This window comes from Eptatretus burgeri, chromosome 11 (assembly GCF_056783735.1).
Source record: "Eptatretus burgeri isolate ZD-2024b chromosome 11, Ebu_testis_v1, whole genome shotgun sequence".
Taxonomy (NCBI): Eukaryota; Metazoa; Chordata; class Myxini; order Myxiniformes; family Myxinidae; genus Eptatretus; species Eptatretus burgeri.
Window position 1 is genome coordinate 89,182,807 of NC_140971.1, and position 27,210 is coordinate 89,210,016.

The 27,210-nt window shown below is 43.8% G+C and overlaps 1 protein-coding gene across 1 annotated transcript in view; it reads left to right on the forward strand.

Annotated features, from left to right (window-relative positions):
- Nucleotides 1-27,210, forward strand: part of PTPN9 (protein tyrosine phosphatase non-receptor type 9) — a 98,435-nt gene that overhangs the window by 6,029 nt on the left and 65,196 nt on the right. Inside the window, exon 2 of the mRNA XM_085847317.1 lies at nt 26,752-26,895. Coding sequence (XP_085703443.1) covers nt 26,752-26,895 — 144 coding nt within the window. The remainder of the gene's footprint in view (nt 1-26,751; nt 26,896-27,210) is intronic.

The following is a 27,210-nucleotide window of genomic DNA, read 5'->3' on the forward strand; positions in this document are numbered from 1 at the left end:
TCTTGTCACCTAACCAACTCGTCCACATAGTTTTGTCATAACTCATCCACAAGGTTTTGAAATATTGTGATGTATATCGTTGTTGGCCCCATCCCTCAATGGTGAAGAATCACTTGAAAAAAAAATTGATGGATCTCCATTTGGATTTTCATCAAAATCAAATTGATTTGGCCTCGTCACGCACCCAACCTGTCCACCAAGTTTTGTTCGAATCCGTCCGCAACTTTTTGAGATATCGTGCTTGCAGACGGACAATGGAGAAAACATAACGTCCATCCACCTTCGGTGGTGTAGGTAATGAATATAGAAACTGGTTTAAATGTGAGTTGAGCCCTCTATCATTCACTCGGGCAAGTCCAATTTTTAACCATCCTCCAATTGTCTCTCATGTAACATTTTACCGGTATATACGGTAAAATACGCACCCTTTTTTATGGTCCGTTATATACGGTAAAATACGCACCCTTTTTTATGGCCCGTTATATACGGTAAAATACGCACCCTTTTTTATGGCCCGTTGTATACGGTAAAATACGCACCCTTTTTATGGCCCGTTATATACGTCGTCCCATTCCTAACTCCCAGATAAACTCTTCTCAAGCTTCTTTCCCTTCTCTTCCCTACTCACCCCACACTACACCAACCTACTTTCTCGTTCCTTGATCGTCTTCACTTCTCTTCCTCGTTATGCCTCGACCGCCGAAGGCACCAGAGGCATAATGTTTTCAGGTCGTCCATCCGTGCGTGATGATTTTGTTACTGTGATGGCTTGTGAACCACTGAAGGGATTTTGACCAAACTTGGCAGAACGATGAACTGATTAAAAATTTGCGTTGAAAAGGTCAAAGGTACACCGTGTACCCTTAAATTGAAAAATCTGTATTACTGCATTGACTTGTGAACCACTCAAGAGATTACAACCATACTCGATACACTTATGGACCGTAATACGAAGATGAACTGATTCAATTTGAGATTGAACAGGTCATGTCCCCTTTGAAAATCAATTGTGTTTGTCATAACTTGAGTTGGAAGCATCTGATGTCTCTCTTCTACTTGTGTGTGTTTTTTTTTTGTTTGTTTGTCTCCCTCTCTCCCTCTCTCCCTCTCTCCCTCTCTCACATTTTTCATGTGACATTTAATTGAGATCAAACATAACAATGGGTTGACACGTAATTTTAATTTTTTTTTTTTTTTTTTTAGTTATTGCATTCCTTATGAGCCTGGTGTGGCTTAGTGGTTAAGGCGTTGGCTTGGGATCCTTGGGGTCCTCAGTTCAAGCCCCGCTGGCCGCTGAGTTGGCATCAGGGGGGTTGACTCGGCCTGTCATCCTTCCGAAGGTCGGCGAAATGAGCACCAGTATACTGGTAATTATCCCTCCATGGTCGAAGGCGACTAAAGCGTTGGCATCAGGAAGGGCATCCGGCCGTAAAAACATTGCCACAAGAAAGGGTACCATGGTTGGAGCCTGCAAAAAGCTGACCCCCGCTCAAGGATAAAGGCTTTCAAATGGTGATGATGATTAGTTATTGCATTTCTTGTTGCAATTACCTTATCACAATTATTCACTTGGAGTCTCATTCGATCACAGGCAGTACATTCCCAACTGTTTATGCAGCCCATAAACAGCCAGGCATTCCATGGAGGCCTGTGGGTAGAGTATCCACATGTACAGAGATGCTTGGTGTACCAGTTATTTATTTATTTATTCCAAATCATTCAAATCATCCAAATCAGACGAGTTCTTACACTTTTGCATACCAAGTCTGATTTCAATTGAGGGCCAGGATGTGTAACTGCCCATGCTCATGGTGTTCAGCAGTCTTCAGTCATTTTTAGCTCACCTGCACTTCAGTCGAAGGAAAGTTGAGTGAGTGCTTATGCGATCAAGCAGTGTGCGTCGGTGAGTGAGTGAGTGAGTGAGTGAGTCTGTAAATACTTCAGTCATTATCACTTAAACCAAGCACACGGTTTTGATGAAACTTGGCCACAAGCTTCATATCTGATGCCTAACAAAGGTTTATTGACCGCATCAAAACCTGTGCTCATTAAAGGGTACTATGGGGGTTTTTTGACCCCCCAAGATAGGTATTTGGTCTGGGCATCCCCTCTACACTCTGTTGGGATAAGTACATTTCTGGTATTGCGAAGAGTGCTTCCATGCGAGTTGATTGTCTTTATTGAGCGCAGAGGTATTTACCTCCTGATGCTACTTTGCACCTGTATCACATAACTACACGTACCCTCATGGAGTACTGTTGCCACATTTGGGCTGGAGTACCAGCCTGCCACTTGATAGGCCCCACAAACGCAGTTAATCCGGTTTGTGCAGAGATGGGTTCAACTCTTCAACCGCTCTCTCACCGTAGGTCAGTTGGCCGGCCACTCTGAGTTTGTTCTGCAGATATTTTCATGGCAAATGTTTTGCTGGACTTTCTAACTTGGTTCCTCCTGTACGAGTGTTTGGGCGCAAGACTCAGTTTGCCATCTCTACACACCCATGCACTACGGCAAGAACCTTCCCTTAGCCCCTTACCTGGAGTGGCCTTATGCCTTGTTTGGAGGTGATTTCCATTAAAAATAAATAAATAAAAACTACACACACAATTTCAATGAAACTTGACCACAACCTTCATCACTGGTGATGTACCAAAGTTTGTTCACGGCATTAATAAATATTATGGTCTAAGGGTGTCGGGGGGGGGGGGAGTTGAGAATCTGTTACTCCTGATCCAGGTGAGCTTCAGGACGCGTGGTCCTCTTTTTCAATTGAGTGTCTGGATATGACGTGCTTCTGTTTCGCTGAGAGGGGTAATCTGTTCTGGATGCAGACCTACCTTCTGGACAAAATCTATATTTTATATGTAGAACTTTCCTTCGTACTGTAAAATCAGTCATTTCTTCAACATTGTAATAAAATCAACCGATTCCAGAGATTAGATGCGAAGATTTTGTGAAACGATGTCAGTTTGTATTTCCGGTTTCCCTCCAGGCCATTCCTATAACCCATCACGCGATGCCTCATCATCCTAGGCCGATACACTGTGTATTTTAACTTTGACGTGCTTTTATGCTTTCTAAGTTACGGCTTCAAAAATGGGTGTTGTGTTGTGCATGTGTTTGGAGCATTGACCTTGCTTTGTAATGCCCTGGATTGCCACCAGGGGATGAAGCTCTAAAGTATGAGCGGGGAGAGGAGGAAGCAGCTTGGTTGACATCAGTAGAAGGAACTGTATTTGGAGCTTGGACCAAGAAGGATGTCTTCTACTCAGAGGGAGAACCTTGTTTTTGTTTGTTTGTTTGTTTGTTTGTTTGTTTTTGTGCCGCTGGAGTGCTCTGTTGGTGCCTGGACGAGACACCACTGCTGGGTTTTAACTCATTTACACATCCTGCTTGGGTCTGCATGTTTTCTGTTGCGGCTGGATGCTTCCACGGCATGGGGCTGTGGTGCTTCTCCGATTTCACACGATGCGCACAGTGTCACGCACACCGAGCTGCTCGATGACTCTCTCGATGATACCTGTTTGCGAGCCAACATCTTCGATTGATTTTAGTACCATGAGCACAATGCCAGTATTCCTCTCCACACCTCCAAATGTAGGAGGGAGGTGGCAGGTGGTGGGGGGGGGGTGGGGGGTTATCCAACCCCACAATATTGCATTTGAAAACAGCTGTACCAATATTGTGTTGCACTCTTTAATATACTTACACATGCAGTTCATGTTATTGAACATTAAACATTCTATCATTTCACTGAAACGCACACCTTGTATTGTGAGCACTCTTTATATGCCCATCAAAGGTAAATACCACCTGGTTGAGTCGTAACAGATTATGTAATAAAAACATTAAAAAAAAAAGTAAAAGGATGTCGTGATGTTCCTCCAAAAAGAATGCATACAAGGTAGGTATGGTCACAAGAAATGATCATGTGAACCATCCCTACATGTTTCTTTAAAGGTGTCTGTGTCTATGTGTGTTCGATATAACATCGTCTCTTCAAGGGATATCCACTATTTAAAAAAAAAACGTGTAGGGATGGTTTCACGTGATCATTTCTTTGTGACCATCCCTACCTTGTATACATTCTTTTTGGAGGAACATCCCGACATCCTTTTGCAATGAAAAAAAAATGTTTTTATGACTTGCTTTGAATATAAATATATATAGTACTTTAACAGAAAGTCAACACCCCTTTTCAAATTTTTCACCTTTTGTTATCTTGTAGCCTGGAATTAAATGACATGAAATCAGACTTTTTCCACCTTTATTTCCACATCGTAACCCACAACTTCCTAGTGAAAAACAAATTCGACATACTTCAGAAAATTAATTAAAAATACAAAACTAGAATATCTTGGTTAGCTCTGATCCCTTCCGATTCCTTTACAAAGGAATGCAATTTTGCGTGCTTTTCATGGAATCCTTTCAAGCTGTTAATATTATGATAACAAAGGATGTTGCACCAAGTAAAACTCTGTCAGATGGTATCGGTCATTGCCATTGAGAGAGAAGCAGCTCGTAAATATGCCGTCTGAAGATTGTTATTATTATTACTTGTACGTGCCCATAAAAAAAAAACTTTCAAACCGCGAGCAAGAAACAACAACCACACAGGCCGTTTCTTCGCTCTCGCGTGCCCGTACATGCGTGGCCCAGAAGTTCGCATATCGCATTTACGATTATTCGCAATTTAGTTTTCATGGCCAATTATTAAATTAGCGCCAACGTATTTTGCCTTTTCGCAATGTCGTCGCAAGGAAAAACAGAGAAGAGAAAAATTTACTTCCTGGTTCGGAGCATACCAGCTCACTCTGATGTTACCGAAATTTATGCACCGTCTAATATGAAAACGATCATAACTTGTGGCATTGTGTTTATCTATAAACGCGCATAAGAAATCGAGAAATTATTAGAATACACGAAGTCATCACTCTCTGGAAGTCTGTACGGTGTCACCTGTAATGGGGAATGCGGCTGAGGTTCCGTTCCCCCATCGGCCACGCCCACGCAGCAATGTGTCTTGTCATTGGTTGGTAAATAAATGACCATAACTTGGGATTATTATTATTATTATTATTAACAAGATGAAGAGTCACCAGTTTTAACCGATTTTGGGGGGAGGTTTTACTTTTGCCATGGTCTGAAGTACTGAAAGTGATCCCTGCCTGTCCAATCAGCTGAACAGACCGGCTCGGCTCTCATATGTAGCCTTGTGGGTGGGACCACCATTAATTTTTTTTCTGCACCATCCCAACATAGAGAGTGCTGGTATCTTCATCCTCCATCTGTACACTCTGATATCTTCATCCACTTTTATCTGACGGTATTTGTATCTTCATCCTTTTATCCAGTGAATCAAATTTTATATCTGATGTGTTATCACCCTAAACAATAATCTACACAATCTACGTCTGCTATCACCGACGTCACGCTCATGGGCATTTTGCTGTTTCCTGATTGATGATTAATTAATTAATTTTTTTATGTAGGGTTAAAGGTTCATGTAGGAGTGTTTTATCACCAATGAAAATTCTTATTTGCTTTGTTGCAAATTTCAACACCCAGGGAAGCTCTCAAACGTGGTCCTGTGTAAGAGGATGCATATAAACAAATCTTCGTAAATTGGCGCTGGGACTTGGTAGCAAACACTCAGTTCAGATCTGGCTCTGTAAATTTGGCAAAAACTCAGATACGTTTGTCAAATTTTATTTAGTTTACATGATGGAGGCTCTCAAGCAGATGTAAATTGATCGCATGGTGACACATGGACTCCATCGGAGCTACGTTGACAGGTACAGCTGCCAATAGCACTGCTCACATTGCAATACAATGATGTCCTATGCAGGAAATGATCTTCCATTCCTTTCTTCCTACTATCTACACATAAAAGGATCCGAGTGTCTCCATCACGCTTCACTCTTAAGGGTTTCTGTTGTCGTAGAAAAATAAAAATGATACCGCTGGAAAGCATGGGTCTCACAGCATGACGAGCTCTGGGTTAACTTCAAGCGGCTATGCTTGTTGTTGTTGTTGTTGTTTGTGTGTACTTTGATATATTTTTCTATTGCTTTGAGAAATATTACTGTATATAACTTTGTGTGCTCCTTCCATGTCCTTCTGAAGGCTTCTTACTTTGACAGAATAATAATTGTTTCTGTTGAACCACTGCATGAAGAAACCATTTGCACGTCTTCTTCAAACTTGGAAAAGAGGCTTTTAAAACCAGCAACTCTGTGATTAAACAAATTTTTGTTCCAAGTAGATTGATTCACTTCATTAGAAAGCCAATATATTTGTGAACGTGCTACATTAGTGTCAACCTCCCCTTTGGAAAAGAAGTCAAGACACTTACAGCCAATTATTACATTTACATTTTTGATAGTTTCACTTGAGGCCAAGGTGTTCGAGAGAGGAGGGAAATGGAGAACCTACAGCAAATACAAATAAAGATTATCCCTGAGCAAAACAGACATGCCATCTGGAATGGTTTCTCACGTCGGTTTCAGTTCCACTTCACCTTTTTGTGCAATTCGAGATTCACGATTATGAGGGATATTTGAAAGACCAAATTGAGCAGAATGGGAATGTATTTTTTTTTCCTTCACCAAAGACCTTCCTTTGTTCGGAACTCCACACAGCAGATGAAGCTAATGTACACGACGAACTGCACCGCCGTCGATCACAAAAGGCAGTGGAGAGACTTATTGCACGTTGGGGAGTGTTCAAAATTCCACCATCTTGCTTCATAATTTGTAGCTAACCCTGACTAGGAATGTTAACCAACAGGGATGTGAACCGAAACCTCCCAGTGTTGTTGGAAATCACAACCATAAAATCAGTTTCGTGTTTGTGATGTATAGTCAGAGATTTAGAAAGGAACACCAATAGGGGCATCTGTCCAAACCTGTTTTCTAAGCTGGAGGCATTGTTTCGGTGGTTATAACACGACTGGTAAGAGGATTAATGACTTGAGTTGTGCTTGTGGTGTTTCCACCTTCTTTTTGAACATTTGGCTTAATGGGCCTTTTTGCGGCCCATCTTGACCGCTGTGCATTCACTGAGCCTTCTGGGAGGCAACAAACTGTCAAATGTTGTTTCCTGCTTCGTCATGAGAGTGGAAAAGCAATTCTCCAAAGACATTGATAAACATTATGGACACCCCCTTCCTCCTCCCCCCTCCCCCCACTCCTCTCAGCACATTGGATTTTTAGAATGAGTGCTTTGATGTTCCATTTTCATTTAATTACCTCCGCTACCGAAGGTGGAAGGAGGTTATGTTTTCACTCCCTTTCTGTTTGTCTTTTTGTTTGTTTGCGCACAGGATATCTCAAAGTTGTGACGGATCCAGATGAAATTTTGTGGACAAGTTAGGTGTGGGACAAAGAAGAATTGATTCAATTTTTGTGAAGATCCGATTCTGGATCCAGATATGAAAATTATTTAATTTTTAAAATGATTCATCACCATTGAGAGATGGGGCTAAAAACGATATGTGGCACGATGTTTCAAAAATGTATTGGGCTCGACATGTTCCATTGGATCAGGCATTGCATGGCGGAGGTATGCGCTCTACCGAGTGTCCTTCTCGTTGTATAATGTAATTGAGGAGCGAGAACAATCACCGTTGTTTTATTTATTTATTTATTTATTTTTATTCCTTGAACATCAAAGTGCAGGGTGTGGTGCAGTACTTGAGCTGAATGTCACTCTGTCTCCACCTTTCTCTTATTCATTTTGTTTATTTTTCCAACTTTCTTCTTCTTTCCATTTATCTTGTCCTTGCCCTTTGTCGCTTATTTCTCTCTTCGTTTTAAGCTGATTTTGTCCTTGCCGTTGTTGGCTGAAGGCAGAAAATGAGTTGGTGTGCTTTCCCTTTCAGGGTCGTTGTCTGGCATATATATGTATATCCACCGATGAGCCAAAACATTATGACCACCTGCCTAATATGCTGTTGGTCCTCCGTGTGCTGCCAAAACAGCGCCGACCTGCCGAGCATGGACTCTACCAGACCCCTGAAGGTGTTCTGTGGTATCTGGCACCAAAACGTTAGCAGCAGTTCCTTCAAGTCCTGTAAGTTGCGAGGTGGAGCCACCGTCGATCGGACTTGTCGGTCCAGCACATCCCATAGATGCTCAATCGGATTGAGATCTGGAGAACTTGGAGGCTAGGGTAACACGGTGAAAACGTCATCATGTTCCTCAAACCGTTCCTGAACAATGTGTGCAATCGGACCAGCCGACCTTCTTCCACTGCTCCAAGGTCCAGTCCCGACACTCACATGCCCATTGTAGGCACTTTTGACGGTGTACAGGAGTCGTCATGGGCACTCTGACTGGTCTGCGGATACGCAGCCCCATACGCAGCAGGGTGCGATGCACTGTGGATTGTGACACGTTCCTCCCGTGACCACCATTTAAAATTTTCTGTGACTTGTGCCACAGTAGACCTTCTAGCGGTTCAGGCCAGACAGGATAGCCTTCGTTGCCCTCGCGCATCGATGAGCCTTGGGCGCCCAACACCCTGTCGCCGGTTTGTGGTTTGTCCCTCCACGGAACACCGTCGGTAGGTACTCGCCACTGCTGACCAGGAGTACCCCACAAGCCTTGCTGTTTCAGAGATGCTCTGACCCAGTCGTCTGGCCATAATTTGGCCCTTGTCAAAGTCGCTCAGGTCTTTACTCCTGCCCATTCTCCTGCATCCAACACATCAACTTCAAGAACTGACTGTTCACTTGCTGCCTAATATATCCCATCCCTTGACAGGTGCAATTGTAACAAGATAATCAATGTTATTCACTTCACCTGTCAGTGGTCATAATGTTTTGGCTCATCAGTGTATATCTTCTTCTTCTTTCGGCTGGTCCCGTTCGGGGTCGCCACAGCGGATCATCCGTCTGATCCGCATAGTGATTTGGCACATGTTTTACGCCGGATGCCCTTCCTGACGCAACCCTGGTCACCTCTTACGACACAGGGATATGGTACACCTATTTTAACCGGGGTATACACCGGCCCAGTACACTGGTACTCATTTCGCCGACCTCGGAAGGATGACAGGCTGAGTCAACCCCCTGGTGTATTAATTCAGTGGCTCAACGGGGATTGAACTCAGGACCTTTTGGATCCCAAGCCGCTGCCCTAACCACTGCGCCAACACCAGGCTCTCATCAGTGTATATATACTGTCTATAATAATTAATATATATATATATATATATATATATATATATATATGTATATATATGTATGTATGATTGAAATGTTTGTTTGTGATGCTACTCCTCTGAGCTCCCAAGGTTAATCGTCACAAAACTTTATAGAATCGCTTTTTATTTATTTATTGACGGTGCACCTAAAGAGAGGTTTTAAACAGTCATTTTCACACAATTCATAACTTATAAACACATGAGTCACCACCTGTCACCATGTCCATGAGGGTAGATCCATACATTCAACCTATATATTACTAAAACTCTCATCTTGTACGTACATATATATATATATATATATATATATATATATATATATATATATATATATATATATATATATATATAATATTGTTGCGGATTCGCGCCCGCCGGCGTGCTGACGGCCACGTAACTCGAATCGCGGCACGTCGCCCACCGGACGGACAATCCAGTCGTGACCCTCTCGGACTAACGCCGGGAACCAGTCACGGGTGGACCTTTCGGTCTCACCGCGATCGAGCCAATCAGCCCCCGCGTGGGATAGGGTTGCTCGCCAAATTCGACCTACCTAAGTACCCACGCGGAGGGTAGACCGGGCGATCGCACCTCGCCGCAGGTCGACTTCGGACACGGGCCACTTAAGCGACCCGTTCCGTACTATCGGGATAACCGAGCGGTGTTATTCGTCGACCTCGACGGTTCGATTAATTATCGGGCGTATTCAGCCCACTACCAACCCTTTACGTGAAGCAAGATGAGGATTCAATGAAGGAAATGACGAAGCGAAGCGGGAAACAGTTCAACACAAAGCACATTTATTCGCGATGAACGGAAAGCACACATATTCAATTCCACCAAAAGCACACAGAAAAGAAAAACACAATTCAATTTACACAAAAAGCAAATGCGACAATGCAGATCTAATACCGATTACGCGAGCACACGGCAACACTTATACAATTTTACTTCACAGACGGCGCCGACAACACATACCCAAAACCAAGGAAAAGAATACCCTCAAGGATGAGGCGGGCCTGAGGCCGAGACCGGGTCGGGCCTACCCGTCTGGTGATGAGACGCGGAGCGGCGATGGTGCCTCAACTCCGCGGGCCTCGCGGGCAGTGTCTGGTAGGGGGTGGGAAAGGGGCCCCCTTGGTCGCACTATCTCAGTGCGGGGGGAAACAGGAGGGGGTTGCTGATGCTCGGGGTATAGAGGATTTTTATTGTCCCGCGACGAGCGTCTCCACCTCGGCCAGGTCGCGCTGTCGGCCTCCCTGGGGTGCAGCTCCCTGCACGACGCGAGCACCCCCTCGTCTGCCCTCGCCGCCACTCCACAGCTCCGTCCCCTCCGCTCCGACTCCAACGCACACGACGACGACCAGCTCCTTCTTGCCAACTCCACCGCCCGCGAAGTCTTAACTCTCTGTTCTCTCGTTTCTGATGAACACGGTCGCTTATATAAGCCCCGTGGCTTCGCCTTTGACCCCCTCCCTTCGACCTTTTACCTCGCTCCCCATTGGCCCGAGAAAAAGTGGGCGTGAATGCTTTTTGATCCATAAATTTGCATATATTGATCGCCCTCCAACGCCCTGGAGGCGGGGCCAAATCGCCCCTCGCTCACCGATTGGACGGCAAAAAGTGGGCGTGTGTCGTTTTTGATCCGTTTTTGAAGCACAAAATCCGTGATTTTGTACACGCTGTTCGGCGCGCGCCCTGCACGAGTCCAACACCGGTACCCACAAGCGGCGCAAGAACGGTGGCGATGCGACGGTTGCGAGGTGTGACGTGAAGGTCGTGGCAGTTGTGGTGAAGCGGCGTTGTGGTTGGTGGTTGATGTTGTGACTGGTGGTGGTAACAATGGCGGTTGGTCCAAATTAAAGATAGTAAAAGAAAAACGGCTATCCTGAAGAGTCGCAGCACGCATAAATGACATGTATTCCCACTAGACAACGGGTTTGGGCCTAACTACACATGTACTTACCGAGATATCTCACCTAAGGGACCTGAATGGTGGTTTGCGAATTTGGTAACCACAACAATATATACTAGTACGTGCAAAAAAAAAAAAAATTCAAACCGTGTGCCAGAAACAACAACAACACAGGCCGTTCCTTCGCTCTCGTGTGCACGTGCGTGGCCGAACATGCAAACCCCCCAAAAAACAGAAAAAAAAAACTTTCAAACAACACACAGGCCGTTCCTTCCGCTCTCTTAAACGACGACTGGATTGGGGCATTGTGTTAATCTATAAATGTGCATAAGAAATCGAGAAATTCTTAGAATACAGTAAGTCATCACTATCCGGAAATCCGTACATTGTAACCTGTAATGGGGAACGCGGCTGAGGATCTCTTCCCCATCGGCCATGCCTACACAGCAACGTGTCCTGTCATTGGTAACAATGGTGCCCTTTCCCCATCGGCCATGCCCACGCAGCAACGTGTCCTGTTATTGGTTTGGTAAATAAATGGCCATAGTTTGGGAAGCACCTGTCCGATTAATATCAAACCTTGAAAAGGCACATCCTCGGGTCCCCAGCAATATACCTGGAAAGTTTCAATTAGATCGGACGAGTGGTTGTCGAGAAACGGCAGTCTCCACACACACACACACACACACACACACACACACACACACACACACACACACACACACACACACACACACACACACACACACACACACACACACACACACACACACACACACACACACACACACACACACACACACACACACACACACACACACACACACACACACACACACATTTCTGGAATTATAGATGTATGTATGTTCCCGAAATAGAGCCAAAACGGTACACGATAGCACAAACATTTTAGGGCCACCTTACTCACTATTCTCCTGTGGTATGCAGTATCAAGTGTCGTTCAAATCGGGCAACGAAAAAAAAATATTAAAAAATCAATTTCTGATTCAGTCAAGTTCTCTTTGGGATTATGTGATCAATGGAAACAACCTCAGCGGTATAGTTCGCTGGAGCTATTTTTTTTTTTTCTTGAAATGATTTTTTTTCATCAACCGCTGTCACAAGGGGAACCCAACGGGTTCACGGATCATCGAGTGTTTTATATTAATGCCAATTTGGGGGGTGGTTTCTCGGATTTCCACCCGGATACTGATTTATAATTAATCGGTGAGATGGTGAGCTCCGAAAGTCAAATATTATCATATGTGAAAAATATCTGTTAATTAAGATGTTAACAAGGATCGGTAATATCGGCGAAGGAGTCACGTGACCTCTCAAATGCGCTAATCATTCAAAAACTGAAAATGATACAAAAACAACCCAGACATCAACTTAAAGGTATTTTCCCTGCTCGAATAGCAACATAACTCTACAGGGTAAAAGAAGAGTTTGTCAAAAAAAAAGCTTAACACCTTACAACTTTGATCGCTTATTTTAACCCAAAAAGTTTAAAACAAGTGATTTTGATGTAAATACCACTATACCTGTAGACTGTAGTTGTTTCGAGAGTGCGTTATGATTGTCTGACAAAAAGCAGATTTGGAATATCTCGTTTTAATTTTGGGTGGTTGGGACAATTGGTGCGTTTAAAACTAAGGGCATTATAAATTCCCATTGGCGGTAGTTTGAAAACTACAAGTCGTACAAATGAAACAAATACATAGAATTAAAGTCAGATGAGCCAATGATACAAGTCGAAAGGGTGAGGAAAATGGACATTTGGAGTCGTTACGATACTGGTGGGGAAGTTGTACCATCATAAGCTCGGCCAGATCCATATATACAATGCCTGCCACGCAACGCATGTGCCAACATCCAACAACCACCTCACAATAAGGCAAGTTGTTTTGCTGTCTCTGACCTTACTGCTTTGAGCTCCAGGAGCTAATCGCAACCAAACTTTCTACAATCACATTTTTAACCACGATGCACCCGAATAGGGGTTTTTAACAGTCATGAGGAGGTGATTTGGCCCGATATTGTCGTGTTGCACTCCCGAGCTAATTTCTTCACGACAGATTCATTCCTTTACACCAGGGGTCGGGAACGTTTTTGACTCAGAGAGCCATTAAACAAAATATTTGGAAATCTATTTCAGTGAGAGCCATATAATATATTTTAAGACTGAATTCAACGAAATGTGAGTATAATAAGTCTCTGAATTTATTCTTTTAAATAATGTTGTTATAATACTCACCATTAATGGGACTTCTGGTGCTGCATGGATTTGCTGATGGCTTTGTAGTCTGGTTGGTACTTGGTGAGGTTAAGCTTCATGCAAGCGTTGAGGCTTTCATCCGTTAGACGTGATCGTAGGTTGGACTTGATGTTTTTAAGATGTGAGAATGACTGCTCACATGCATACGTAGATCCAAACAAGGTCAATACAGCAATACTCACACGCTGCAGTGTGTGGTATGTGACAAGAAGCGTGTTCCAAGTTTTGATAATCAGCTCGTCTTCGGGTTGAAGTTTTTTCATTTCTGTCCACATGTGCTTGCTCGCCAACTCCGCTTTCTGTCGTGCGATTCTTTCCAAATCTTCATTCAGTGACTTGAACTTATTCACCCACATGTCTGAGGCCTTCAGGTCAGCCACTTCTGCTTCAAAATATCTGACGGAGACACCAGGAATGTAACTCAGGTCGGCTGTGTTCAGTGAACACTCGTTTGGATGGGTGATGAACTCAAAAAAACGAGTGTGCTCACGAAATTTTCCAAAGTGTGCTTTGAATGACTGTAGGAGACTGGATGTGAAGCCAGCTAACTGGTGGAGATCAAAGTTTTGAGTGGGCTCACTTGCTGTGCATGCATCTTTAAATTGTCTGTTTTTCAAAATGATGAAAAAAAAAAAAAGTTATTCAAACTCCAATTTTATCTGCGAGCCAGATGCAATCATCAAAAGAGCCTCACCTGGCTCGCGAGCCACACGTTCCCGACCCCTGCCACAGAACCTGCTCTCTCCACAAAGGCGAATTCTTCGGCCCATTCGTCCTGAAATGTACGATACTCCTCATCTTTTTTTCTTTTCGCCATCTTCTTCGTCGAAGGGTGAGCTTTGAGCAAATGAGAGAGAGGGAGATGTTGACCCAAGTGAGTCTGGCTGGCCTGCGCACGGGCTGACATACTCGAGAGGTGCGGCGCGGCCAGCCGACTCTGGGATGCTGTCGCCTCAGCGGTGGCGCGTGATTGGTCGAGATGAATTCCGTGACGCGTCTCGGCGGCGGCACGTCATTGGAGGAACCGAAATCACGAGTCGCCTCAGCGGTGGCGCGTGATTGGTCGAGATGAATTCCGTGACGCGTCTCGGCGGCGGCACGTCATTGGAGGAACCGAAATCACGAGTCGCGTCGGCCGCATGACTGGACGAAACAAAAACCGCTTCAGACAATTCGGAGGTGTTTTTTCTTCTCTCCTTCTGCCAAGTTCAGCCCTGCACGTGAATGAAGAACGACACCATTCAAACTATAGGTAAAGCTTCTGCGAGAAATATTGGGCTTTCCAAGTTTCAAACTCCAATTTTATCTGCGAGCCAGATGCAATCATCAAAAGAGCCATACCTGGCTCGCGAGCCACACGTTCCCGACCCCTGCTTTACACCCTTGAGACGCCTTTGACCCATTGTACCCATTTAGACCCTTTTGAGACAAATGCACCTTCTTCGACCCTTTAGACATTTTTCAAACCGATTGACTTTTTAACACCATTTGGATACTTCAAGACCATTTGGACATTTTAGACCCCTTTTGCTCTTTCACCATTTGACCCCCTTAGACCCCTTTAGATCCCTGAAGTCCTTTTAAGACCCTTCGACCCATGAGACTCTTTCAACACTTTAGACCCCTTTATGACACTCAAGACCGTTAGACCCTTTATGCTACTTGGATCACTTTTGACCTGACCACATACACACATTTCTGAGCTCCATACTACATGCAAAGCTTTCATCCGCAGCCTGATGGAGTGCTGCTCTCCCCTCTTGGCTGGTGCTTCCGCCTCTCACCGAGCTCGGCTTCACGCTGCGGAAACCAAGGCTTTTAGAATCGTTTGTATTTCCCGCGACAAAGCCAAATCTTTGGGTATCTTACTCTCATTGCAGGCAGGTCAGTGGTCTTTCTGTCTTCTACCGTCTCCTCTTCGGCCTCGCCCCACCACCCCCCCTCCCCCTGCTCTGTCTGTGATCTGTCTCCCCCATATTTCCGCAGGGCGCTCAAGGTCCGCTAGTTTGGTGAAACTACCAAAATAAAGAATCACTGCTCACCTTCACTCTTTCATTGCTCCTTTTTTCCCCACCTCTGGAACAAACTCCCACTTTCTTCAATCCCACTCTTCTCTCCAGGTGTTCAAAACAGCTGTTCACCGCCATCTCTTATCTTCCCCCATCAAAAACCACGATCTTTTCTACCCCCGTTAATCCACCCCAAACCCACCTCCTTCAAATTCCCTGGTTTCCTTCCTGAAAGTCCCTGTCGTGTCCATCTTGTTTACCCCGTGTACCCCGCCCCCATCCCTCTCCCTTCCTCAGTTCTAATGTTTCTGCTCCCTACTGTTTTGTGCTTCCTTCTCCCACTTCTCTTGTCTCCTGCTCTCTTTGTTATATGTTCTGTGTGTTCGCTATTATATGAGCCTCGACAATGTACACAAAAAAAAGACCTTTTAAGTCGCTTAAGCCACATAAGACCCCTCAGAAAATCGAAAAAAATTTCCCCCGAAAATAGTTTCTGACGACCATTTTTGTGCATCACAAGTTGCAAAATGATGAATGAAAACTGATGTTGAAAAGTGAAAATGAAACTACTGATCGATGGATCATTGAATGTGAAGCCACAATGAAATGTTGTGAGAAATACTCATTGGGAATTGCCGAAATCAAAGCTATGGGAGTGTGTGTGTGTGTATATATATATATATATATATATATATATATATATATATATATATATATATATATATATATATATATATATATATATATATATATTTGAGAGAGAGGGCAGGTTAGGGACTGAAGAAGTGATGTGAAGAGGAAGATAGGTACCTGGAGGTGGTTGGTTGGCATGGAAAGAACTTCTGTGGTCTTCCGTCAGGCGGTAGGCCCAAAACGAGCCTAAATTTGTTTCCCAACCGAGCTTTCATTATGCAGCCCTCACTCCCAAGCAGTACTTCGGTGGTAGAACAAGCATGGATTGGAAATCTTCACTGGTGGAATGGAATGATGTTGCCGAGGTTACTGGCTCCACCCACCGTGGCACCTACACACTCAATATTTACACCAAATTCCCCTTTATACCAACAACACGCACAAAAAAATTGCCCATTTCAGGTGAGACGTCTGGTAACTCGTCGGTGACTGTTACTGTGTGTGTTTACACAATGCCTTCAGAAAGTAATCACACCCCTTGACTTTTTCACATTTTGTGTGTTACAGACTGAATTTAAAACGGATTAAAATGAGCTTTTTTTTGTCATTGATCTACACAAAATACCCCATAATGACAAAGTAAAAACATGTTTTTGGAAATTTTTACAAACCAATTAAAAACTAGCATCCGTTGAAGACAAAGTCTTCGATATCCCCTGGCATAGTAAATGAGGATTAACAAACTTATATTCCCTAAGCGTGTGCAATATGTATGTGAAGTTTCCCCTAGATCTGACCAGCCATTCTGGAGAAGTTGTTTGAAGGTTTTAGGCTAAATTCAATATGGCTGCCAAACTCTGTGACCTATCAATTAGAAATTAACAAACTTCTGAAAGGATGTCTTGGGGAAAGTGTATGTGAAATTTGGCCTCAATCTTTCCAGCCGTTCTGGAGAAGAAGATTTTTAAAATTTATTAATTTTCAATCCAAGATGGCTGACGAACCATGTGACCTATGACATCATAAATTTACATTCTGCCTCTAAACCTCCAGTGGAATACATGTGTGAAGTTTCGTGTTAATCGGATGAGGTGTGTTTTTAGCCGCGTTACGAACGCTGGCTCTCAGAGAGCTCCGCGTTGTTCTTCTTCTTCTTGTCCTTCTGGTGAAGACAAAACCTTTAGGACGTGGCTCTTGGACACATTTGTCCTTGTTCTATCCAAGATGGCCACCAAACCATGTGACTTGTGACATCATCATTTTTACTATGTATGCAGACATGATGGAAGATGATAGTTGTAAATTTTCGCTTCGTTAGGTTATGTGATTCCAGAGAAAACATTATTTAATATTTTTCTTGAATCCAACATGGCTGCCAAACCATGTGACCTATCAATTAGAAAATATCAAAAGGCACCAGTTCACCACTTGCTTGATATGTGTACCAAATTTCATAAATATATCTTGGGGGGATTTGTAGTTAAGCTCCGGAAACAAAATTTGACGTACGGACGGACGGAACCCATTTCTATATCCCCCGCCAACTTTGTTGGTTGGCGGGGGATAATTAAAAGCTGAAATGCTTTGTGTCAACAAGTATTATGCTAATTAGGATGTTGCAACCATCAGCAAAGGAGTCACGTGACACCTCATATGCCCTCATTGCGAATTATTCAAAAGCTGGAAATGGTACAGACATGACGTATACATCGATTTAAAGGTAATTTTACTGCCAATCGAAAATGACACAACTCTCAAGGGTGAAAGAAGAGTTTGTAGAAAAAAAGGTTACCACCTTGGCTAACTTCTCCATATATACACCCTGCGAAAATTTAAAAATGAGCAATTCTGATCCGAATACATGTTCTAGCCCTTGATGGAAAAAAAAAAACATTTCAATCATACTTTCAGTTTTTGTTGATATTTCTGTTTAATATTTTGCAGCTTGATAAATATCATGATTATCTCAAAATATGTGCTTAATTGTGGTCGTCCAATAGATTTACATTGTATCCTGTACAATGCTGGGTACTTTTGTGGGAGGAGGGAGAGGAAGAGGGATAGGTGGGAGGAGGGAGGGGAAGAGGGATGGGTGGGAGGGGAAGAGGGATGGGTCGGAGGAGGGAGGGGAAGAGGGATGGGTCGGAGGAGGGAGGGGAAGAGGAGTGGGTGGGAGGAAGGAGGGGAAGAGTGATGGGTGGGAGGAGGGAGGAGAAGAGGGATTCTCATTTTAAGAGAATGCTTTTCTTGAAGCACCGAAAAGGTAAAGGTACAAGTGTGCCAGCTATCAATCAATTCAGTCAGTCACTGCAACATTCTTAAGATCTCTCATGTTTCAAAGTTTTGCATCATCATGGTGGCATGTTGCTTTGATTATTGGGGCAGATTTCTAGCCTCACCCTTTCTCCATGGCTCAGGAAAGCCTGTTGTAATCAGTCTGTGTGTGTGCGTCCTCTTGCAAATCTACCCCAGCGACCCTTTGCATTGTTCAATGCTGTTTTGGCTCCCTTGTTGTGTTGATACAAATGTACATGTGTCTTTAGCTTTGTACCATTGATCATATGGACCATCACAAGGCCACTTTGTTCCAAATGTGTCACGGTGACTCTGCTCGCTGCTCGTCTTGAATCGCTTCTTGGCTCGATATGTTTCATTGACCACTTTATTGATCGATGCTTCACTTTGAATTTGATCAGTGGAGATAATGGGCGATTCTGCTCGCTTTTCGAGTCTCATCGAGCGAATGCATGTTCGACCGAGATTTGATGACACATTCGGTCCACTGGTTGCATCATCACTGAGGGGCGGCTGTGCCCTGCAGATTAGGGCAAAAATTTCGAATTTTCCCATTGCTGACGTACAATGGCCTACTCTTGTGAAAGACCTCGTGGTGTGTTTAACATCTACAAGTGTATGTAAGCCTTACAGGGCACACTGTCTGACACCCCCTTCCATAGGACAGCAGGTTCATCAATACATTACCGTTCCTGTCATTCCTGTGATGCACTGGGGTGCCACTTTTATTGTTGGGTTAGGAATCAAACCCAGACTAGGCAGCTCAACGATGAGCACTTTACTTACAGCCTATCCTCAGGTCAGCATGACCTTCACCAATGGTTTGTGTATTCCTTTGCCGACACGTCCAAGTTTCCGATGCTCTGTTGTTCCAGGACCCTGTTAAAATGGCAAACACTGCCAAGTTCGCCACATCTGCACAGGATCCACACTCAGTTGATTGGAATAATCCTGACCTATGATCTTTATTACCACATTCACCCTTCCTTGTCCATAGTTTTTAAATTTATTTATTTTATTTCATGCATACCATGTCGAGGCTCGTGGAAGAGTTAATACACAAAAACGTATAACAAGGTAGGAGACAAGAGGGGTGGGAGAGGGAAGCGCAAAACGGTGGGGAACACAGACATTAGGAGATCTGTGGCAGGGAGAGGGATTGGGGTGGGGAACACAGGGGAATACAAAATGGACATTACAGGGACTTTCAGGAAGGAAAGCAGGGCATTTGAAGAAGGTGGATTAACGGGGGTAGAAAAGATCATGGTTTTGGATGGAGAAAGATAAGAGGTGGTGGTGAACAGCTGTTTTGAAGACCTGGAGGGAAGAGTGGGATTGAAGAGAGTGTGGGAGTTTATTCCAAAGGTGGGAAAATAGAGGGATGAAAGGGTGAAGGTGAGCAGTGATTCTTCGTTTTGGTAGTTTCACCATAAGGGGGGTTTTTGGTGGACCTTGAGCACCCTGAGGAAATGTAGGACAGATCAGACAGAGTGGGGAGGCAAGGCTGGAGAGGAGATGCTAGAAGACAGAAAGACCACTGACCTGCCTGTGGTGAAAGAGTGAGAGACCCAAAGACTCGGCCTCATCGTGGGAGATACCAGTGTTCCGAAATGCCTTGGTTTCCACAGCGTGAAGTCAAGCAAGGTGTGAGGTAGGAGCACCACCAAAGGGGGGGGAGGGGGGAGCAGTATTCCATCAGGTTGCGGATGAAAGCTTTGTAAGTGGTTAGAAGCTCAGGTGGGCCAAGGAAGTTCTTTGGACGATGGAGGATGCCCAGTCGGCGACTGGCTTTGGAGGCCAACTTGGAGATGTTGCTTTCCCAGGCAAGATCATGGCAGATAGTGAGACCTAGAAGCTTGAATGAAAGGACTTCTTCAAGGGGATTCTTGAGAGTAGATGGGGTGGGAGAGGAAGGGGGGGTTCCAGACAGTCCTTTCGGAGAGACATAGTGAGAGTGTGAGATTTGTCCGGATTGAAAGACATATTCCACATGTTGGACCAGTTTGTGATTTTATCCAGATCTGCAGTGAGCGAAGAAGCTGCTGCTTGCCTGTCTGAGGGATGACAGATGGTATGACAGAGAGTGGTCATCAGCAAAGAGATAAAGTGGATTTTCCAGAGTCAGAGATAATTGATGAAAACCAGAAAAATAACAGGGCCCAGAACGCTGCCTTCTGGAACTCTAGCCTGGACAGGAAGATGAGATGAGAGAACTCCATTTTGGCCACACGTTGGCAGTGACAGGAGAGGAAGTCTGCGAGCCGTGAGTGGAGATTGCCTTGGATACTATAGGAAGAGAGTTTGGTGAGCAGGACAGGGTGCCAGACCATGTCAAAAGCACGCGATATGTCCAGGGATATGGCTCTGATTTCATGTCTGGCATTGAGGACCTCCATCAATTGATGGGAGAGCAGAAGCAGCATATCCAGGGTCGAGTGACCCGGTCTGAAACCAAATTGATGATCGGAAATCAAGCCATTGGAGAAGAGAAAGGATTTAATGTCTGAAGCGATGATGGATTCCATAACCTTGCTGATGATTGGGAGAAGGCTGATTGGTCTGTAGTTGCAGGGATCTGTTTTTGCACCTTTTTATGCAGAGCAGGAATGTTTGCTGATTTCCAAGCAAATGAGAGGGTGAATAGAACAGAGAGAGGGTGAGCAAGAGCAGAAGAGCAGGTTTTTAGGACACCTGGGCTGATGCTGTCTGGACCGGTTGCAGAATCTGAGTCGAGGTTTGACAGCAAGCTCTCCACCTTGTCAGGAGAAAAGGACACAGAGTCCAGGAACAGCTCGGTGCGATTGGGTAAGGTGGGTACAGAATGCAATGGGTTTGGGACACAATATTTAGAAGCAAACACAGTTTAGTCATTCAGCCTTTTCACGTGCAGTCTCAACTGTGTGGCCATTTGAGGTAAGGGAGGGTTTGGCGGGGAAACAGACAACCAGATACCACCAAGATTTAGAGGAGGGAGAGAAGTTTGAGAGTTCAGACTTGAGATTAAAAAGATGATGTTTTCTGGCTCTCCTGAGGGTAGATACACACTTGTTCCAAGCTTTATGGAAGGAACTGAGATTACCCTCAGTTGGATTAGCCTTCCATGAAACAAAGGCAAGTTGTTTCAGGACAACTGCCTCGCCACAAGCTTCAGTGTACCATGGGCGGGAGGAAGGGTCGGCCAACTGAAGCCGAGATGGGATAAATCTGTGCATGAGAGAGAGCAAGTATCTTTGAAAAAATTCCCAGGACGAGTTGATGTTTGAGGAAGTAGCGATACGAGACCAATCTAGAAGTTTGATGGCCACTTGAAGACCCTACCAGTCGGCGTGAGTGAATTGCTGGACGCGTTGGCGCTGAGGTGGATCTCTAATAACAGCCAGAGAGATATCCACGTTAACAAGCATGTGGTCAGAAGAACCGAGGAAGAACAGCAGATATTTTCACGGAAATTTGTCAAAATTAGATCCAGAAGAGATGAAAATCCATTAGTTGAGATCCGGGTCGGGAAGTTGACAACTTGTGTCAGTCCCAATGAGTCTCAGTAGTCTTTTGCTGAAGAGCCATGGCAGGTGAGAGAGGTACCCACACCCAGCCAACTGGCATGGTGGCAATCAGTCACCACATATGAGGAAGAGAGAGAGAGAGAGAGAGTTGGTACGAGTGGATAAAAGTTGGTCCACGTTATCGGTGAGCTTTCAAAAAATACCAAGCTGATCAGTGAAAATTGGCAGGTTGTGGATGCTTTCAATTATGTCAAAGTCCTGTTGACAGGGTGCAGAGGTAGCATGCTCTGCATTTGATTCCCGACCTGACTATGCAGTGTGTTGCAGGCAGGCTGTTTCATCACAGAGTGTGGCGTTCCTCAGATGGACGTTAAGCTGCGTGTGCCATCTGCTCGCATTAGTTGGTGGATAGTAAATATCCAGCAGTGACTTTCTTTGACAAAGTGTATGCATTGCTTTAGCAGCACTCTCTCCAAATTCCAGATTTTTCTGAACCTACAGGATGCACTCCATCAGCGGGTATAGTCATAACAACAACTTCCAAGTGAATTTTTGTTTTTTACAAATTTCCAAAAAATTAATTAACAATACAAGACTAGAACATCTTTGTTGGATAAGTGTCCACCCCCCCCCCCCCCCCGGAGTTAATACTTGGTGGAAGCACCTTTGACAGCAATTACAGCTGTGACTCTGTTGGGATAGGTCTCTTCCAACTTTGCACACCTTGATTAGGCAATATTTGCACATTCTTCTGTACAAAACTGTTCAAGCTCAGTCAAGTTGCATGCGAAGCGTTGATGGACAGCAATCTTCAAGTCATGCCACAGATTTTCGATCGGATTTAGGTCGGGGCCCTGACTGGGCCACTCAAGGATATTTATCTTTTTGTTCCTCAGCCGCTCCAGTGTGGCTTTGGCTGTGTGCTCGGGGTCGTCGTCATGGTGAAAGGTGAACTTCTGTCCAAAATTCAGCTTTCTTGCAGATGGCAGCAGGTCTTCCTGGAGGATTTTTCTCTATTTTTCTCCATCCATTTTCCCTTCTATCCTGACAAGTGCCCCCAGTCTCTGCTGATGAGAAACATCCTCATAACATGATGCTGCCCCCCACCATGCTTCATAGTAGGGATGGTGTTCTTTGGGTGATGTGCTGTGTTGGATTTGCACCAAAAAGTTCATTCATTGTTTGTCAGACCACAAAACTTTTTGCCACATGGCTTCAGAATCTCTGAAGTGGTTTTTCACATTCCTCAAACGGGACTCACGGTGGGCTTTTTTTTCAGTAATGGCTTCCTTCTTGTCACCATGCCGTACAGGCCAGACTTGTGGCGTGCTTGGGTTATTGTTTTCACATGTACAAAGTGACCAGTCTTTGCTATAACAGTATGTAGCTCTTTCAAAGTTGCTATTGGCCTCTTGGTGATCTCTCTGATTAGTCTCGTCATTGCTTGATCATCCAGTTTGGAGGGACAGCCTGATCTTGGCAGGGTCTTGGTGGTGCCGTATGCCTTCCACTTAATGATTGTCTTGACTGTGCTCCAAGGGATATTCAAGGGCTTTGAAACATTTTTATATCCATCCCCTGATCTGTGCCTTTCCACATCTTTATCCCGTCATGGCCGTATTTAGATATGTCGAGGCCCCCTATAATATTGCGTGTAAGACATGTTGTTGTTTACTGTATGAATTTACATGATAAAAACTACTGTTATTATATTTTTAATGGAATGAAAAGCATTTGTTATTTATGAAATTATTCTTTATTCATTAAAAATTAAGAAACAACCTTTTATTATCATCAAAATTTTCAAAAGTAGGTACCGTAACTATTTTTGAAAATAACAATGTCGTACACATCAGGTGGAACTATGTCTATAAAATCATCAGATGCACAAGATCACGCTGCTGCTGTGGGGAAGCTCACCTCGTCATATTGACTCAACGTGCTTTCCGACTAGCAAAGTCATCCACAATTTGATCAAAGGACAGCTGGTGCTGAAGGTCACTCTCAATGCTCATGAGTGTTGAAGAGTTCAGTCTTTCCTGTCCCATTGTTGTTCTCAGTCGATCTCTCATGTGCTTCATCTTCAAAAAGGACCGCTCCTGCTGCAGTTCGTAACCATGAGAACGAGGCACATGCACAGCCCTATCTCAGTGTTTATAAACGTGACCTTTAATTCTTTAATGAGCGATTCTTCCACTAGCTCTGAATTGATACTCAGATTGTTTGGCTGCTCATCCTCAAAAGCTTCAGCAAGGACAGCAAAATGCAAGGGCTCATTGCCAAGGGTATCCTCCAAGTCATTACCGTATATATGGTGACGAGATTATCGGCAGTAGCTTGAATGTCTGGTTCACTCATTTCGACTCGATGAGTGGAAAAAACAAACCAAATTTCTGACAAACATCGTGTGCAGCAACTCGCTGGTCAAGAGCGACTAGAGACTGATGAATAAGCGGGTTAAAGCCGTCATTGTAGAACATGTCAGATCGCATGAGATCAGCCTGTGGCTGCTGTGTGCCCACATCTTCCAGCGGTACGAGGCACACATTTCAACGACGATGTTTGACTTCCTGAAAATCATCAGCGCCTGATATATATTTGTTTTTAAACCTTCCCTGATTCTACGTATGTATCAAAGTTGTCACATTTACACGCAACAAATTCCTTCAAAGACGTCAACATAGCAAACTGCTACCATTTAAAAAATTGGACAGAAATTGTTGGTATTTATTTAAACCAAAAATTCTTTTCACAAAAATGTGGAGGCCGTGGAGCACGTGCTGCACTGTCTCCACCCGAAATACAGCCCTGCCCGGAGGTCTTTTGCTCCTTGGTGCTCATGGTTGAGTCTTTGCTGTGAAATGCACTACTCAGCAGAGGAAACCTCCAGGAACAGCTGATTTTATTCTGAAATGATCAGAATCACTACAATTTAATTTGGTGTGTGATTTTGAAGGTGAATGATTACACCTGAGCTAATTTACAATTGCCATAATAAGAGGGGGGGAGGTGGGGGATGGACACTTATCCAACCAAGATATTCTAGTTTTGTATTTTAAAATTAATTTTGTGAAATTTGCAGAATTTGTTTTTCACTTGGAACTTGTGGGTTACGATGTGTAAATACAGGTGGAAAAAGTCTGATTCGATGTAATTTAATTCCAGGCTACAAGGCCTGAAAAGGTGAAAATTTTGAAAGGGGGTGTGGACTTTCTATCGGCACTGTATATACATACTAGTGGTATATGCTTACACACTATGAGCAATAACAAAATGTGCTTCGTACATAATAAATAGCTGCAGTTGCAACATGACCTCCCATTGTCTCGGGTCGCTCACCTGCAGTAAGCACAACAAGACTGCACTTATTTTCAGATATTTTCAATTACAGACGCTTTCCGATGGTTCTGTGATTTATTTTATTTTATTATTTTATTATTATTATTTCCCCACTGGTGTATCGGCTTCTATCTCTGTTGGCACACAATTTCAGCTTTCTACCTCACCCGTAAGGTACCGAACATTCCTGTCAGTAAGTGGTTATAATTATATATGTATGTATATATATATATATATATATATATATATATATATATATATATATATATATATATATATATACATATATGACTGACCCCTCCCATGCTCCTCGAGCCAAAGTAGCTGCATAAAGCAAGGTAAGTGCTCAGCACCGTTTCGAACCCTTCCCAGAGTTCCTAAACAACTATAAAGACTTTCACACGTAACACACACACGACAATCCCAACGTTTGCACGTGGTTTGCAAAGCTTTTGACGTTTGCACGTGGTACATGCTTGAGAGCCTCATTTGTATGCATTGCTGTCTACACTCTTGCTGACGATTCACCAGTAAGTGATGAAACCGGTCCGGTAGCTGAGGAGCTGTATTGCATTGGGATTGTCGTGTGTGTACGATGTGTAAACGTCTTTATAGTTGTTGAGGAACTCTGGGAAGGGTTTGAAACAGCGTTTAGCACTTACCTTGAGTAAGTCTTCTTGAGTTGCTTTATGAAGCTACTTTGGTTAGAGGAGTGTGGGATGGGTCAATCATTTATTTAATCCTAGCCACCTGGGCGTAGTCGATTCGGTGAGAGCTGATTGGCTGATTCCTCCATTTACAGGTGAGAGATGTGGGTGGGTCTATATGTCTATATATATATATATATATATATATATATATATATATATATATATATATATATATATATATATCTTCTTCTTCTTCCTTCGGCTGCTCCCGTTATATAGTCACCACAGCGGATCATCCGTGTGATCCACAGTGATTTGGCACATGTTTTACGCCGGATGTCTGACGCCCTGGTTGCCTGGTTGCCTCTTACGACACAGGGATACATATATATATATATATATATATATATATATATATATATATATATATATATATATATATATTGGGGCGTATTATGTGATACCGGTCGTCCGTCCGTTCCTGTCCGTACTCTAACTCCCAAAGTTTTCAACTTTCACGTTTCATATTTGGTACATAGGTACAGACTGTGGAGATGGTGTGTCGCGACATACGTTCGTCATCTAAAGTGGTTGCCATGGCAACCAGGATGCTGTTTTCCATGTCGTAGCACAATTCTGTATATACCTTCTTGTTCTTCATAAATTGACGTGTTTGAATATATAATTGTGTGTGTGCGTACGTGTGTCACAGAGACTTTTTTGGGCATATATTGTGCTCACTTGCGCTCTTGTTCCATCCATGGTGTGCCTCATTACTTTACTGGGTCCCTATATTGGTTTTTGTGAATGAGCTGTGCTGTAGATGTTCAATTTGCTCAAGTCTATTTTGGAAAGGTTCAGGGTCATTTTATTTTTGCCCTTGGTATATCATTCTGACCTCGATCTCTTGTCTCTCCTCCAGGCAACAAAACAGTTCTTGGAAGAAGTGAATCGTTGGCGGGAGCAAAATGGAGCACGCCCTGTAGCAAGACAGACTGCGCTGCGCTTCCTTTCAGCCCGCAAGTTTGATGTCTGCCGTGCCATTGAACTTTTGCATGACTACCGGGTAAGTATCTCGATTTGTGTACTTTCCTTGCATACAAACCTGGAAAAGATTTTCTTTCAAGGTTGTGAACGGTTTACTCACTTGTGCAGCTTGCTCACTTAGTTTATAAAACAACATTGAGTCTTACTACTGGTAATTGAGTCTTTCAAATGGTAACATCAAATTTAAAACTCTGTCATCCTCTTCCGTCAGCCTGCCTGCTTATGCTCTTCCAACTAAATTAACTACACTGGGCCATGTGGATTCCCCACAGACCCAACAGCCGTGGCCTCCATGTTCAGCGCACAATCTGTCATGAGACGTCCAGGGGAATTC